Genomic DNA, 16,745 nt, shown 5'->3' with positions numbered 1-16,745 from the left:
AGTGTGATATAATTCGAGTGTTTAGGCTATGGCTTACAGCTAATAAAAACCCCAAATTCTGTATCTCAGAAAATTAGATATTACATAAGACCGATTAAAAAAGGATTTTTAATATAGAAATGTTGGCCTACTGAAAAGTATGTCCATGTACAGTACACAGTATGCACTCAATACTTGGTCGAGGCTCCTTGCATGAATTACTGCATCAATGCGGCGTGGCATGGAGGCGATGAGACTGGCACTGCTGAGGTGTTATGGAAGCCCAGGTTGCTTTGATAGCGGCCTTCAGCTCGTCTGCATTGTTGGGTCTGATGTCTCTCATCTTCCTCTTGACAATACCCCATAGATTCTCTCTGAGGTTTAGGTCAGGCGAGTTTGCTGGCCAATCAAGCACAGTGATACCGTGGTCATTAAACCAGGTATTGGTGCTTTTGGCAGTGTGGGCAGGTGCCAAGTCCTGCTGGAAAATGAAATCAGCATCTCCATAAAGCTTGTCAGCAGAGGGAAGCATGAAGTGCTCTAAAATGTCCTGGTAGAAGGCTGCACTGACTTTGGACTTGATAAAACACAGTGGACCAACACCAGCAGATGACATGGCTCCCCAAATCATCACTGACTGTGGAAACTTCACACTGGACCTCAAGACACTTGGATTGTGTGCCTCTCCACTCTGCCTCCAGACTCTGGACCTTGATTTCCAAATTAAATGCAAAATTGACTTTCATCTGAAAAGAGGACTTTGGACCACTGAGCAACAGTCCAGTCCTTTTTCTCCTTAGTCCAGGTAACTTAGCTCAGGCAACTTAGCCCAGGTAAGACACTTCTTACGTCTCTGGTTCAGGAGTAGCTTGACACAAGGAACAGTTGTAGCCCATGTCCTGGATACGTCTGTGTGTGGTGGCTCTTGAAGCACTGACTCCAGCCGCAGTTCACTCCTTGTGATTCTCAACCAAATTCTTGAATGACCTAAACCTCAGAGAGCATCTATGGGGTATTGTCAAGAGGAAGATGAGAGACATCAGACCCAACAATGCAGATGAGCTGAAGGCCCCTATCAAAGCAACCTGGGCTTCCATAACACCTCAGCAGGGCCACAGTCTTATCGCCTCCGTGCCATGCTGCATTGATGCAGTAATTCATGCAAAAGGTGCCCCGACCAAGTATTGAGTGCATACTTTATACTGTACATAGACATACTTTTCAGTAGGCCAACATTTCTGTATTAAAAAACCTTTTTTAAATTGGTCTTATGTAATATTCAAATTTTCTGAGATACAGAATTTGGGATTTTTATTAGCTGTAAGCCATAATCATCAACATTAAAAGAAATAAACACTCGAAATATATCACCTTGTGTGTATATTTTCTCAATTCAAATGTATGAGTTTTACATATCAGTCATTGTCTGGACTTATTGAGAAAAAACTTTTTATTACACTTCAAATATCCATTTGTTATACTTTTTCTCGGTTCAAATGTATGAGTTTTAATTTGAAATATCTCTTAATTGGTACAGTAAAAATGTCTAATATTCAGTATGGGTGGAGTCAACGATGTCCTCAACACATACATGTCAGTCATTGTCTGGACTTATTGAGAAAAATATTTTTGTAGCACCTTAAATATTGTGATATTACCCATTTTTGTCCTGAACATATATGCATTAGTCGTTGTGTGGAATTATTGAGAAAAACATTTTTATAGCACCTTAAACATTTAAAAAATGTGCCATTTGAAGATACAAATTCAGTTCAGAGTTTTTGCTTCGTAAAATATCTTAATTGACCGTCAGTCAGGTATTATTAACTTCCAGCAACCCTCAAATCAAAGAATAAAGACACTTTACGCACAATTTAGGTGTATTTTCCCTTTAACTCAGGAGATGCAGGTAGCATGTTTTATACTGTGAATATAATTCATTTAATCTCATTTCATTATGCAATATGTATACTTTGTTGCCATCTTATTCTGAAAGCCGGATGTTCGTCTGTAGAAAACCGGAAGTTGTCTCACGTTAATCTTTCCGCTAACTTTGCAAAGTTCTTCGCTCGCTCCCGATCTGTGCCGTTTACCGTAAGTTTCAGCGTATATGTGCACTACAATTTAAGTGTCTGCTGAGTTGACCACGGAGATCTGAGTGTCTGCTGACTTGACCGCAGTCTACTACTGCTCCTGCTGCCGCTCCCCCCCCCCCGGAACGGTCAGTCCCTCCTGTCTCTCACGCACACGCACGATCGTCTCGTTACAGGATCAAACGTGACAATATCAAAATACATATTGTCGTGTTTTTAAATAGACATTTAAGCACGTGAGAACAAACTGCTCTTAACTGCAACTCTTTATTAGCATTTATTAGAACCCTCCAGGTTCCCACGCTTCGCCTACATTCCCCTGGGTCCTAAGTCCCTCCATGTACAGCTTCTTATCACCCTCTATGTACCAACGTACATTTATAACAAATACCACACATATTACGGTAATCAGCGTTGCATGTGTGTCTGACCAAAATAACAAAAAAGAAATTATTCATTTAAATTATTGTTTTAGAGTTTTTAAAATGTATAATAAGCATCATTTAGTTATTGCTACTGAGCATTTAACAAACATAAAAACATGACGTAGATAGGTTTGCAGTTTTCAAGAAATATATTTCAAATTGCATCTCTTACACACATGAAGATAAAGTTGTGAACACCGGCTGAATATCTATTATCAGAATCATTATAACTGTATTATAACTGCTACTGTGTAAAGGGAATACTGCTGTTAAAAAGAACCTGATTTGTTTAAAGTGTTTACAAACTAAATGTTATTGACCTGTTGTTCATATAGCAGTACTTTTAAAATAAAAGTGCGCAGTACACTACTTTTTAATTAATTATTGAACTTTGCGCATAACAATTAAAACATTTTCGTTCACATTAATGTAAACATTAATATTCTTAATAATGCACCATGTTAGAGGGCTCCTTGTACAATTTACAGTATTAGTTATCTGAGAATGTCTTAATATCCCAGCAATATTGTTTTTAGAACTGAAATACCCCTAATCTAATCGATATTCAATCAAATTGAATCGAAAATCAAGTCTAAGGGACCATTTGAATCGGAAACAAATAAATTGATGGTTGAATTAACAACATTCTTTTACTGAACTGAATACAAAAGGCACCAATTAAAAAACAAGAATGATTGCTACATTTTCAGGTGCAGGTTTCTGATACTCCCTTTCAAATAACTCAAAAAGTCCCTGAGCATATGGACAATAAGGTTCAAAACATAAACTCAAAAAACTACTTCTCCTAACACAATACTACACTGACAAATTATATTGTAGAATCTAGCTCTCAAATGCATACCGTAGTCCTTTCTGCCTCCCTCTGATATTCTAGAACTATAATTCCACAAATCTGCTATTATCTCTTTTGGAATATCTCTCATCTGCCAAGCTAGTGTTCTGTGCTTGTGTAAAAGTAGCAGCAGTGGCTGAGAGACTGCGGACAGAGCAGATTGAAATAGGTATCGCTTTTGTTAACATGTAAACTATCGGCTTTTTACTTGTAAGTAATTTCTTGCCCTTGTAGTAATGAGTCGTCAACTCAAGTGATCTTTACTTCACCTGGTTCACTTCAGTGTATCCATCGCTCTGCTTTGTATGCTGACTTTACTCTGAGTGTTTGTATGTGTGTAGTTGGAGGAGTTCAGCGCTGCAATGCAATGATGAATTACACCAAAACATAAAAAAGTGCCAATAAAAAGTACTAGTAACTTGGAGCTTATCAATACTACTTTAATAATTTTGCACCAGGGCCTGTTTAATACCGGGTTTCAGTACCCATCCCTACCTTATGGTAACGTAAAAACGCAATAACATCTCGCTAGAGCCAGTGTTTTGTCCGTTCTGGGCTGCTGTAGAAACATGGCGGTGCAACATGGCGGACTCTGAAGAGGACCCGCTCCCTAGATATAAATGGCTCTTTCTAAGATAACGAAAACACAACAATTCTTAGTTTTAGGTCATTATATTTGGGGGTGACCGTGGCTCACTGGGTTAAGAGGGTTGTCTGGCAACTGGAAGGTCAACAGTTCGATCCTCGACTGGGACGTGTCACGTGTCAAAGTGTACCTGAGCAATACACTGAACCCCTAACAGCACCTGTCATTGGCAGCCCACTGCTCCCTATATACAGGGATGGGTCAAATGCAGAGACAAATTTCCCCCTTAAAGGGATCAATATAGTATAATAAATTTAAATAAAATTATACACTAATACAACCTTGTCACGAATGTTATATTTTATTTCAGCAAACAAGATATCTTATCTTTCCTCACACATACAGTAGCTCCTCTATTCTTACTTGGTTTGAAGGAACAGTGTGTAACATTTAGTAGGACTAGAGGAGCTACTCTATGTGTGAGGAAAAGCCCGCTAGGTGAACTAATGCAGTGTAAAATGACTGTAATTTGACTGAAATTCTTTGCCAATTACATGCACCCCCACCCCAACTGTAAAACACATTGCAATGCTAAAGGATAATATAGTCATTCCCCATTCACACTCCACTAACTTTACTTGACTGAACGGCACTTATTCATTCCCAAATAACTCCACGTTTACCTTCACCAGTATAAAGGCTGCTCTGCTGCTCCCATGTCCTCAATAACCATACATTATCATAATGATGAACTCCCTGTCTGCGTGTACTTTTATCTCCTACTGTTATAAGTAGACACAGTAACATTCTCTACCACAGAATGTGTAGTCTTGCATTGTGATATACATTGTTATATAGTAACTTATTTGGATAAAACAGTGGTTTACTGTGTGTGGATAAAACAACCACACAGGAATATCTGCTTTTCTCCCATCCAGCTTATTAACTAGCTAATAAATAAAGGAAATTCATCACATTCATGAAACATGTACAGTAAGACCAAACCTATGTCAGTCATACTCATTGATTTATAAAAGTTATGAATAGTTTAATACACCCGGAGATATTTAACTGATAGCAACCACAGCATAAATCTCTTCAACAGCTGACAAATCCAACGTCCCCTGGTACTTCTCATAGATCCTGACCCTACTGACCACCATGGACTGTCAGCTTTGCTCATATCACATTTACCCTGAAACCCAGAGGATGCTTTTGTATGCAAAGGAAAAATCAGTGAGATGTTGAGCTTGCTTAGTGACTCATCGCTGTTCCCAGAGTAAGGTGGTAATAACAGAGAGGAGGAGTGTGAGAGGGGGTGCTGTGCTGACATCACAGCCTACTGAGGAGATGGAGGAAACTATGGAAACAAGGCTCGTCCCATGCACTTATGGACCACTGCACGTATTGCACCATTAAAAAAACCCGATAGGATTTAAGATTGAAAATGTCCCCGTTGATGTACTTCTACAGCCACCTGAAACCTTATCTATAAGCATCTTATTAATGCAGCGTTATAGTACACGGATGTTATATTTTCGAAGTAAGAGCTGGCCATTTCCAATAACAGCAAAGATGTCGCGTTTGCTAATACTGTGATAAGTTCCTCTTCATCAAGGAACATCTGCATAGCCTCCGGTGGTCATCAAATAGACCTAAAGCTACAACTTATTTTATTGTATCAATTTCAATATGTTCACAGTTGATTGTTTTTATTTTTCATCGCCCAAACACATTACATTAACTCACGAATACATAGATGTGACGCCTAAACTTCCGTAAAACAAGAAGCGTCAAATGCAGATAGCATCTTTACCTAGTGCTAAGCTAGGGGTGACGGTCCATGTACACAGAGCGCACAGAGCCCTCTGTCCAAGCAAGCACACCGTACAGATTAGAACAGATATACTTTACTGTAGTTAAGTAAACTCCTCAAGTAATGTTAGCTATTACATGCAGTGTACAGGAGCTAACGTTAGCTAGCGGTATCTAGTGCGTGGTGACATGTCAAACATCGAATGTGAACTGTAATTCATTTCACAGAAGATGTCTAAAGTGTGTGTTTGCTTCAGACTTAGCTCGACGGGACATTTAAAGAGATGATTTTTGTAGATAAAACGGGTACCTGTTCGCTGCCGCTCCAAGTCTTTCAATCGCCGATAGAAGAGATAACTCGTTGGTAATAATCAATGACAACCACACTTCCACTTTTCACAATAAAAGCTTCATCTCTACAAAGGTGAAGCTCACAGAAACTACACGCACTCACTTACATAGATGAGCCTTTTAGCGACAGGGTCTGTGTCGATTGCATTACTACCTGATTATGTGTTTGTTTGTGTCCGGATGTTGCCTCGCTTCCTCATACGAGTGGTGACGTAGAGGTCTGGAACTGAGCAATTCTATGGATGTATATGTTCCCACGAATGTGGAATGACAAATAAGACGTTTGGTGCATTTGTATAGTCAAATACCAAGTTCCTTAAATATAGTGCTATTATTCTGCAAATCTGTTTTCTTTTTCTTAATCCGGCTGCTGGTGGAATTCCAGCCGATATAGTGACGCAGTTGAACGAGCAGTGGACGAGTTGTTTTCGTGAGTGCTGAGTCACAACACCATGTGAACCCACGTAGCTACAGGTACGTTAGTGAAATACGCTAAATAATGTTCAATATCTTATGTTATCGCCTTACATTGACTGGACGTAAGCTTGATATGCTTACCTGCCTTTGCAAACTGGTCGTTAAACGTCAGACGGAACCCTCAGTCATATGCGCCTACATCAGTTTGTATTCTCATTTGTTTTAAACCTTCCAGCCATCCATGGTTGCTCTATTGTGCACATGGATGTATACGTGTGCAATAGTGCAAAGCACCATAACATATCGTGCCTTTGTCGAGGTCTGTGTTTCACTCCCGTTAAAATGGCGTTCCACACAGCCTGTTTGTGGGGCTCTGACCGGCTCTGTGGAGGTAGGTCTGGCTACCAAAGAGGCTTTGCTTAATAACGTTCGAGTAAGAAATCGCTTGCAATAACCCGGTCGAGGCAACCGCTGTTTGGAGTTTGTTGCGGTCATGATACGAGTGCTGAGAGCAGCCAAAATGACGAAAATAGACTTTTCCTTAAGACCAGGGCTGCGGTCAAAAAGTAAAACAATGATGTACTAAAGTCTTTATCTGACAACTTTTCTTTGACGTCGATGGACAACGGCATGGGGTCAAGGGAAATGTGAAGATTCATAAAGATTTAGGAAAAGACAACTGCGGTGCTCAGAGAATCCAACTTCACTTTCACTGAGCGACGTAGTTGTGATGTTACCGACGTGAGTGTAACATGGTGAACTACATCCAAGATGGACACCAAGAGCGCATCATACGCGCTGCTCCGTGTATTTATACTTCTAGTAACCCTCTGAAGCTCAAGCTGTTAGAGGGCGTTTTTCTGCTCCTTTCACATTTGAATCTCTGGTCTTGATTTTCACTGCAATATGAAAGTCTTGCACCTCTTTAAACAGCACAATCATGGCTAGAAGTAGAGGACTCAATACATGTCTTCTGTGCAGTATAACAGTAGCTATGCCACAAATCCCAAAAAAGAAAAAAAAACTTAAATTGAATTTCTTTGAGAATTGCTTTTACATAAATTGGAAAACAATGGAATCTATATATCCAACATTTTTCCAAGTTGCCACAAGTGTTTAGAAAAAGATGGAGGCTTTACGTGCTATTTGAACTATGTCCATTTTTCAAATTCTACTTACAAACTCTGCTGTCCTCTCCTCAATGCAATGTGTTGAGTTTAACTTGTTCTATATACGGCTCCTTTAGTAAAAGGCTGCTTTACGAAGGACAGATAAGGATACCGCAGGCCCTTCCTTCCTGCTGCTTTAACACTTAAAGGAACAGTGTGTAACATATATGATAAGAATCGTTATGTTTTTGTTGTCTTACAAAAAGCAATTCATTTTTTCTATTTCTACATAACCAACAGATCCTCATCCACGGATTTTCGACATGTCGCACCGCCATGTTTCTACAGCAGGCCAGAACGGACAAACCCAACACTGGTTCTAGCAGTGGTGTGTACTTAATGATAATCTATTGCTGTACAGCAATAAAACATTCGCAAGTAAAAAGCCAATACTTTATTAATATAGATAGATACATAGATATGTACTTCATTCAGCCCCAGGGGGAAATTTGTATGTTACAGCAGCAAGACATACCAAGAAGCAAAGTAACAGAGTAACCAAAATATTAAGTATTAAAAAATACACAATATATACAATAGAATAATAGAGTAGGACAAATTAAATATCAGAATATAGAATATATAAGATAAAACAACAAAAATGCACATATGTCCGTTCAACAAGCATGAACATGTAAACGAAAGTGAAACCTAATTTAATCTGCTCTGTCTGAAGTGTCTCATCCACCACCGCTATGTTTATGTTGTTAATAAACTCTCGGTCTGTTTGCCAGATTCACTCACAGCTGGTGGAACAATAGATTAGACAGATGACAAACCGCTGCAGATGTCGAGCGCGTGGGTGTGCGTGTGGGTGTGTGTGGGGCTTCATGAGAGTTAACAGCAGCTGCTGGCAGGGAGAGGTGTTTGTACCAGCCTGCAGAAGTGAAAACTACTTGTAACTTGGAGTAACTGTGGGTTCCAGTTGTTACGTCCCTACTCTGTTGTCCAGGGGAAGGATTTAGGGACTAACACAAAACAACCCAAATGAAAACCAAATAGCTCGTGTACCATAAACAATATTTATTATGCTCACTGACAGTTAAAGAGGAGCGAGTCTCAACACAAGATTTGGGAGAGGATGGGACAGGTGTGGTCGTGCCAAACAATTGAAACAAAGATAACAGAACTTGGCCTAACGAACTAACCTCTGAAATCAACAAACAAAATGACTTCTCTAACTTATCTAAATGTACTCGACCAAAACCCAAATACAGATGAGGCACCGACCAATAAGCCTAGTGTATCTAGACACAGAAAATCCTACGTGTGTGCCAATGTACAGGGTACCCCAGATTCACCTACTGTCCGCAACCTCTCACCACAAATACTAACACGTTCAGTTCTCAGAATTGACATAAACAGTGTGAAATGAAGTTCCCCTGAACTCCGAGGCTTCCTGCCTTTTAGCTGCGGCTCTCCCTCTGCCGATTGGCCAGCCTGCCGCTGGTGCCACCCACCAATCAGGACAACCGGCCCCCACAGGTGGAATCCAATCACCCGATTGACCTGTTAGGAGACTGAGGGAGAGAGAAAAGAGGAAGGGCAGGAGGGGAGAAAACACAACACGTAACACAGTCATTGAGTTCTCTTTCCCATCGTCTGTTTCAAAAGCCATCATTTCAAATGTTCCTGATTTCATCATTTCTTTGTCTTTGGTTTTCCTCCCTGAGTTTATTACATTCCCTTTGTAATCTCTTCCTTGCATGGTCTATTCCTGTCAGCAGGTGGCGCTGGCTTAGCATCTGGTACTGATGACAATTCTAGGTGGACATCCACTGCAACTAGCTTCTTCTCCTCCACCCTCTTGTTCTTCATTCTGCTGAGCAGCTCATATCGCTCCATGTCTTGCTCCTCTCTTGTCTTCTTGCTGGCTGGTGTGTGTGTGAGAAGGCAGATGAAACCCTGTCAGGGGACAGCGGCTCATCACATTTGGCGCCTGTATTGATAAAAAAGAGTTTATGTCTAACAAGTTAGAAAAAACATTTAAATGTGTGATGTCATTTCTGCAAACTGGTTAAACCCTCTCTCCCTTAAAACAACTGCTAAGTCTTCAGACTGCAGAGTAACCCTTTCTATAACTATAACTTATTACACCCTCAATCCCCCAAGAGTTTGGATGCTGTGTAAAACGTGAATACAAATGACAGAAAGCATCATATGAGTTTATCAGTGTGAACATTAGCTCAACATCGTCTCTGTAATGTATGCAGTTGGAAATAGATGCAAAGGATTTACAAACCACTGCATTTTGACTTAATTTACATCTAAATGAATCTCAACTCGTCTGCTAACAGTTAGTGTAACTCATCAATGCCTCGGTCCACGACAGCAAACCATGTCAGAACAATTACGCAAAGATCTGATTTATGGCTAAAAACACAACAATGAATACACCCAGTGTTTAGTTGAGCTTACCTTTGATAAAGTAGGTGGACACTTTGACGGCTGCCACTGTTTGCCCTCCCCAGGGACAGAGGTGCGTTTAATGGCACAAATCCACAGTCTGCTCCTTTCACAGTTCTCTTTCTCGGAAGGGACTCTGTAGAAACATGGCCCAGGCTTGTCTCCTTGTTGGTTAGTGCATCCGATTGGCGAAACAACAGAAATCACTCAATTCGTAAGCTTGCAGGCAGCGGAAGACAGCATTGTTTGCTCTCCAAGGGGGCGTTCCCCTAAGGACATGACATCACGTGAAAACTGTGAATAGAGTGCGAGTACCGTACATCCGACACAACGCTGACTGCACTTCACTTAACGGCCACTGGTGCAATAATAACAAGGGCTTTCTGGAAATGTCACATACACCCTCTGAAAATATTCTTTTTTTTAAATATTTAGCTGACATCCGGTGGTTTAACTTCTCATGTTGCTACAGTGATGAACATTGTTGGGTGTGGCCACAGGTACAACAGAACACATTTCATTGGTGGATGTGGTCATAAATGTGCTCTGTGAAACAGACTTAGAACTTTTAACCAGAGGAGGCAGCAAAGTATACTTCTATTATCTTTGTTTTCTATTTCAGATAGAGGGCACCATGGGTCGGAGCAGCAGCAGTTCAATGTCGCATGGTTTTCCAGTGGTGGGGATGTGCCTTGCTGCTTTGCTCCTCAGCAATGCCTTGATCTACCTGTACCTGGAGTCTTTGTATCAGGATGATGAGCCGCTGGTGTCCTCCCATGTTGGCTGTGTGCCTCCACATTTTAAAATGGCGACCATGAAAAACTGCATCCCCTGGCTCCAGTGTTCACAGATACATGCTGAAGTACGCAAGCTGAAGCTGATTGGCCAGGGAGCTGTTAAGAAGGTAGAGGGTCTTTTATACTCTATATTTTATGCATTTATTGTGTGAACTAAATTACAGGGAGTAGATACATAAAACCTCTCATCTCAATTCCACTTTACATTCGGTTTGCTTTCCGGTTTTGCCAGTCCGATCCGGTGTACAAGTTTAAACCGGTTTGATTTTGTGTGCACCGGATAAACTGCCGTTTGTCATTATGTCACAATCCGCATGCGTACGCATACATGAAATTTGACTCTGGTTTACACATTGCTCTCAACGTACATACATGGAATATACAAATAAACAAGAAAAACATAAAAACAAGGACATTAAAGACAACAAAGTAGAACAGAGAAACTAAGCATAGACATTTAACTACTGTGTACAATATAAATATATATCAAAGAATATATATGAACAATGTCAATGGATTTGGGACATTAGTGCAAATGGTGGTAATAGTGCAAAAGGAGGTGCAGTTTGTCTGATCTTGCCTAGAGATCGACCTGGAGATCCTTGCCTAGTGCCTCAGCTTAGTGTGACATATTGTGAGGTTATTTCATTGGTGCTGCAGGGGAGTTTAATTAATGACTCCCAAGAACCAAACCTATCTCATGTAATCAAATCAGAACACACGGCCAATGCTGCTTTGCATCTAATGATGTGATGGATTTGTTGTAGGCAGCACATGTTGTTTGAGGAGTGTCTTCCTCTTCATAAAACCAGTTTGGTGAATTTAGATATGGATGACTTTTTCCAATCTCATAGATAGTACTTTACTACTGTATTTTCCGCACTATAAGGCGCACTTAAAAGCCTTTAATTTTCTCAAAAAACGACAGTGCGCCTTGTAATCCGGAGCGCCTTATATATGGATCAATTGGTTAATTGGTTGATCCATACTGGTTGTACACGGCGCTCTGTCAAAATGTTTCAGTACGACTGGTAAACTACAAAGCCGCACCGCGGTAAACACCGGTACTGTGCTTACTCCTAGTCCAACACCACTTGTGTGTATAAAGACCCCAAAATGGCACCTTTCAAGAGACACGCTTACGACGCTATTCTATTCTATGCGCCTTATAATCCGGTGCGCCCTATATATAAAAACAGTTCTAAAATAGGCCATTCATTGAAGGTGCGCCTTATAATCCGGTGCGCTTTATAGTGCGGAAAATACGGTAATCATTTAGATAAATTGATTGATTGAATAGGATGAGTGGGAGGGAAGGGTTGTGGCGCCGGGAGATGCCCATCTGTAACTCAGATGGAAGTTTTAAGGTTAACTCCTTCAGAGCGTGCTCTTTAATACGGGTAAAGATCAGATTGTCACACGTGTCTGAATGTCGAGTACAGCTTCTTTACTTAGCAATTTACTCCATTTTCTCGTCTACTTGGTTTTGGTTGAATTCCATGCTTTCTTTAATGTCCAGAATATCTTGTAGCATTAAATCCACTGAGTGAATAAATATTAAAAGAAAATACATAATTGCAATATTGAGTGTTTGACGAAGGAATTGTGTAAATCAGATACCCCATATATAAAAGAGGTATAATATAATGAATTATTATAATGCAACTAATTATTTTCTCCACGAGGCCACAGGACAGAAGTTGAAATGAGCAGTTTGCAGCAAGTTTACGTGATTTCTGAAGAATACTAAGATGTCCGTCAGGCCCGTTGTCCTTTGTAGTGGTCAGTGTTGCCCATGTGCAGCTTTCCCTCCTGATTTACTGACCTCATTATCCACTTTTCTTTCCCCAGGTCTATCTGGCAGAGTGGAGGGGTCAGAAGGTGGCTTTGTCCGAACTATCCTCTTTGGATTACCTGGAGGATTTTCTCCATGGATTATCTATGTTACAGGCCCTGCAGGGGCCCCAGGTGGTGCAGTTGGTAGGATTTTGCCTTGAAAACCACACCCAGGTCACGGAGCACCACCCACTTGGCCCCTTGCTTAACTTGGATGGTGTTCTTGCACAAGAGCATCATAAGCAACACAACAAATGGCAGATGCGGCTGCGGCTGGCTATAGATTATGTCTCTATCCTTCATTATCTTCATAACAGCCCAGCTGGGCGGCGGGTTATGTGTGATTCCAGCAGCCTGGTAAAAACTCTCTCCCAGTTTCTGATGACGAGTGACTTTCACCTGGTAGTGAACGACCTCGATGCACTGCCTGAGGTGGATCCGTCCAGAGGCTTGTTGGTGAAATGCGGTCACCAGGAGCTCACTGGGGACTTTGTTGCCCCAGAGCAGCTGTGGCCATTCACAACCAAAGGGAAGCCATTTTCAGACGATCTCATGCCCGAGTATGATGAGAGGACAGACATCTGGAAGATCCCAGACGTGACATGGTTCCTGATGGGAAGAGTACCTGGAGGGGATGTAGTCCACTTCCATCTTTTTCAGATTCACGAGGAGTGTAAGAAGGAAGACCCCAAGCTCCGCCCTTCAGCACTTGATGTTTTGAAGGTGTACAGATCAGTCTACAGTAGCATGGTGCGGGACAATGCTGGCTTTCGAGACATGCTGTAGAATACGTGTCTCCATAACTGACTCACTTACAAACACCATGAATGTGCAATAAAAATTCAAGCTGCAGTTTTGCAATGTTGTGCAGTTAAATAAACGCCACTGGGTTTGGAACCAACTGTAGATTTGGGCTTCTTTTTTACAGTTAACTTGTTTTACATATTTTATTAGTGAAATTAGGATTAATGCTCTGCTGGTGACGAAGCTGCAACTGACTCACCTCACTCCATTTGGGACGAGGCAGCTGTGCACTGCACTTGTGCGCTCAAGATAAAAGTGTATATATATAATTTTTCATCTTCAGGGGCTCTGTAAAGTGCAACACACTGTTCAATGGTAAGCATTCAGGACTGTCTGGCTGACAAATGAGGCAGCTCCAAACGGGCCTAACAGGCACCTGTGGAAGAGTATCACCAAGCGAGGGCTCACAGGTGAAATACTGACTTACTTTTGTATTTTCATGTTAATTATTGGTGTTGGTGCGGTTATTCAATATCACACTCATTTCTACACTAGCTTCTATGCTGTTGCCACCTTTCTTGAAAAGAGCCAACTCTTCTCTGCTTTACCCCAACATGTGAAGGTGCGTGAGTTCACATAAAGACTATCACAATGCACATTCATTTAGAGAACGTCAACAACTAGAAAAGCAATTTCTGAAGAAATTTGAGTGTGAATGCTGGATGCCGAAAAGCTGACCCTAAGCTGTATTAAGTTGAATACCAATAATGTATGAAAGATTTGGAATATTTCAAAGTTCTTTTGAATCCGTAAGTGCAGTTAAATCACAGCAAAAATGTTTATTTTGGGTTCATACAGCTGTAGTAAACGGTAGCGGTAAAATGCCGGTGTGTATCGAGGCCAGCCAGAGAAGAGTGTCTGCAGAGTCCGAGACCAGTTGAGACTCTACGGAGGTGGGTGATCGGGTAAGCCTGTTAGTTTTGGCCTTTAAAATATCAGATCTCTAAATAATAAGTGCTTTTTACCTCAGGAGTTTATTACTTTTAATACATTTGACATTTTTATCATCTCAGAGACATGGTTGTCTCAGGGAGACTGTAGTTCTCTCGTTGAAGCAACCCCCCCCCCAGATTTGACACATCTCCACCAACCCCCGGCTAAGAGAGGAGGGGTTGCTCTTATCTACAGAAATGTTTCTAAATGTTTGACTTCATTTGAACATCTTGGTTTTATAGTAAACTCTAAAGATCCAGTGATCATTTTAATAATCGACAGACCGCCCAGGCCTAGCAGTAGAATGTGCTGAGTTATTATTCCATTTTACATCAAAGTATGACAAAATTCTTACTTTTGGTGATTTTAACCTCGGGTTAAACTCGGGCCCTATTTGTAGGCCTCTGCTCGAAAATGGCATACCCACACTAAAGTGACCATAGTTCTGTAACTACAAGGTCTATTTTGATCATTTTTGTTGATATAATCAGATCACAACACTTGTGAGATTGTTCAGATGGGTAATATTGTGTATATGTTGCTGGTTAATATAGTAATGAAGACATTACACAGCTCAAATTGAAAATAATCAGGTTCGCCTGAAAAAAAAAGCACTTTTATTGATATAAGGTTTTTGAAATAATGCAGATATCTCCCTAAAAACTCCCAAATCATAGCACAACCGATCAGTAGTTGCTGAATAAGAGGCTTTAGTAGAGAGCGGTCAAGCGAGGTCATCATTTTCGAACCAGCTGTTGCAGCTCTTACATTGTACTTTTATATACTATATAACTATATATTTCACTTTTTTTATCACTCATATTATTCAATACATCCAAATACAGCTGTCAGGAATCATTTTGAGATTCCTAACATCACCAGAGCCTGTTTCTGGCTGTCATCTATAGGATTTTCTCAGTTCATGTGTGTGTATGGGGCTGTAGCTCAGCCTATCATCGGTCGATTTCAGTCAATGAGCCCTCCTTCGACGCGTCAGAGTCTCAGGAAGGCATGTGTCGAATTTGGTGTTGATTGACAAAAGTTTCAACCACTAAAGTTGCAAGAAATGCCGTGTGTAAATTTCTGCTCACCTGAAGTCTGACCGCTCACCCATGCTGGATTGACCGCTCTTATTCTGGAAACAGCTCGGAAGTAAACAGGATGCAGTTAGCGACAATGACTCCAGCTTTGAAACGGATAATCTGCGACGTTATTGTCCTCATTTTTCATAAAACTTGGCCAACAACCCACGATTTTTTTCGGCGGAGGGCAGTATGATGGTACGTTTGACCACTCACAGCTTCGTAGTGCTCCCACGGAGAGAAAAACCGAAGTTATTTACGCGTTTGGCCACGTGTGCTAATGCTATCAAATGTATTGCATGGCTTGGTAGCCGCTAGCATCAGGGTGCATATATTGATTTGCGGTACACATAACGGCGATTTCTGGCCAGGATTTCATGCTTTTATGCCACGTTTTCTAGATGCTTATATTAGTAGTCTATAGTTGTGTTTGGAGTGTGTAAGAAGTGACTTATATGATAGTGTTGCCCATACGTTGCTGTTTAATCCGGTAAAAAAACTGGACCAATCCACAATACTGGCGAACAATAAGGCTATTTTCCGAACAATATTTTCAGGGGTTCTGAGCCCGAGAGCCCCCAAATTTGGGGGCGTGGCGCTTAAGAGGCTGCCCTTCACAGACGTGTGTCACTGCTTTTATGGATACCCTGGAATCCTTTAACCTCACTCAGGCTATACAGGAGCCTGCTCACTCAAAGGGCCACACCCTCGATCTACTGTGGTCTCAGCCCTGATAACTTTGAGACCAAGGATATCTGTGTGTCTGATCAAAAAGCGGTTTTATTCAATGTGGTTTTATTCCATCCTCTACCAGTTATTCACACTTCACCTGTCCGCCGCCGGGTTTGGACAGCATTTTACCACAGCTTTTATAACTGCCTTTATTCCTCATTTTAACTGAGAATAGCTGGTCTCCCTTTTTAATCAGACCTGTCAGACTGTCCTGGACTCTGTTGCCTCCCTAAAAGACAAATATAACACCCCAGCCCTGGCTAAATGAATCCACCCAGGATTTAAAGAACTGTAGGAAAAACAGGTCTACATGTATTTTATTAGTTGGAAAGATGCAATGAGGACTTATCAAACGGTAGTTAAAAAAGTAAGAACTTCCTTCTTCTCCAACTTAATTTTAGCAAACCACCTGAATTCTAGAATTCTATTTGAGATACTCGACTCAGTGGTCACCCCCTCCCCTGTCA

At 41.0% G+C, this 16,745-nt stretch overlaps 2 protein-coding genes across 12 annotated transcripts in view; one reads left to right on the top strand and one right to left on the bottom strand.

The window, feature by feature from the left end:
* The window catches only part of pam (peptidylglycine alpha-amidating monooxygenase), an 88,590-nt gene extending 80,777 nt beyond the window's left edge, over nucleotides 1-7,813 (bottom strand). For 3 of the 8 annotated variants that reach the window (XR_012947819.1, XR_012947821.1, XR_012947820.1), the window contains exon 1: nucleotides 6,062-6,623. The gene's annotated coding sequence lies outside the window, so the exon portion shown is untranslated. Of the gene's footprint in view, nucleotides 1-6,061; nucleotides 6,624-7,698 lie in introns of those variants that run through there. The other 5 variants (XM_076079507.1, XM_076079506.1, XM_076079510.1 and 2 more) reach the window with 5 other exon arrangements.
* pomk (protein O-mannose kinase) lies at nucleotides 6,240-13,629 on the top strand. Of its 4 annotated transcripts, XM_076079513.1 has the most exons (5): nucleotides 6,303-6,320; nucleotides 6,488-6,576; nucleotides 7,929-8,016; nucleotides 10,717-10,998; nucleotides 12,743-13,629. In XM_076079513.1, the coding sequence occupies exons 4-5, from the start codon at nucleotides 10,729-10,731 to the stop codon at nucleotides 13,511-13,513; spliced, it is 1,041 nt and encodes a 346-aa protein (XP_075935628.1). In that variant the 5' UTR covers nucleotides 6,303-6,320; nucleotides 6,488-6,576; nucleotides 7,929-8,016; nucleotides 10,717-10,728; the 3' UTR covers nucleotides 13,514-13,629. The 4 variants fall into 4 exon arrangements, with proteins under 4 accessions (XP_075935629.1, XP_075935628.1, XP_075935631.1 ...); XM_076079516.1 differs by lacking the exon at nucleotides 7,929-8,016; XM_076079515.1 differs by lacking the exons at nucleotides 6,303-6,320; nucleotides 6,488-6,576 and adding an exon at nucleotides 6,654-6,910.
* Nucleotides 13,630-16,745: the final 3,116 nt, after the last annotated feature.

This window comes from Anarhichas minor, unplaced genomic scaffold, assembly GCF_050575085.1.
Source record: "Anarhichas minor isolate MPS153535 unplaced genomic scaffold, ASM5057508v1 ptg000073l, whole genome shotgun sequence".
NCBI lineage: Eukaryota > Metazoa > Chordata > Actinopteri > Perciformes > Anarhichadidae > Anarhichas > Anarhichas minor.
Note: the sequence above shows the minus strand (reverse complement) of the source record. Positions and strands in the feature narration are given on the sequence as shown.

Coding starts and splice junctions, on each gene's coding strand:
- pomk (XM_076079514.1), top strand. CDS start 10,729: ATGGGTCGGAGCAGCAGCAGTTCAATGTCGCATGGTTTTCCAGTGGTG. Junction 10,999..12,742: donor GCCAGGGAGCTGTTAAGAAG/GTAGAGGGTCTT, acceptor TTCTTTCCCCAG/GTCTATCTGGCAGAGTGGAG.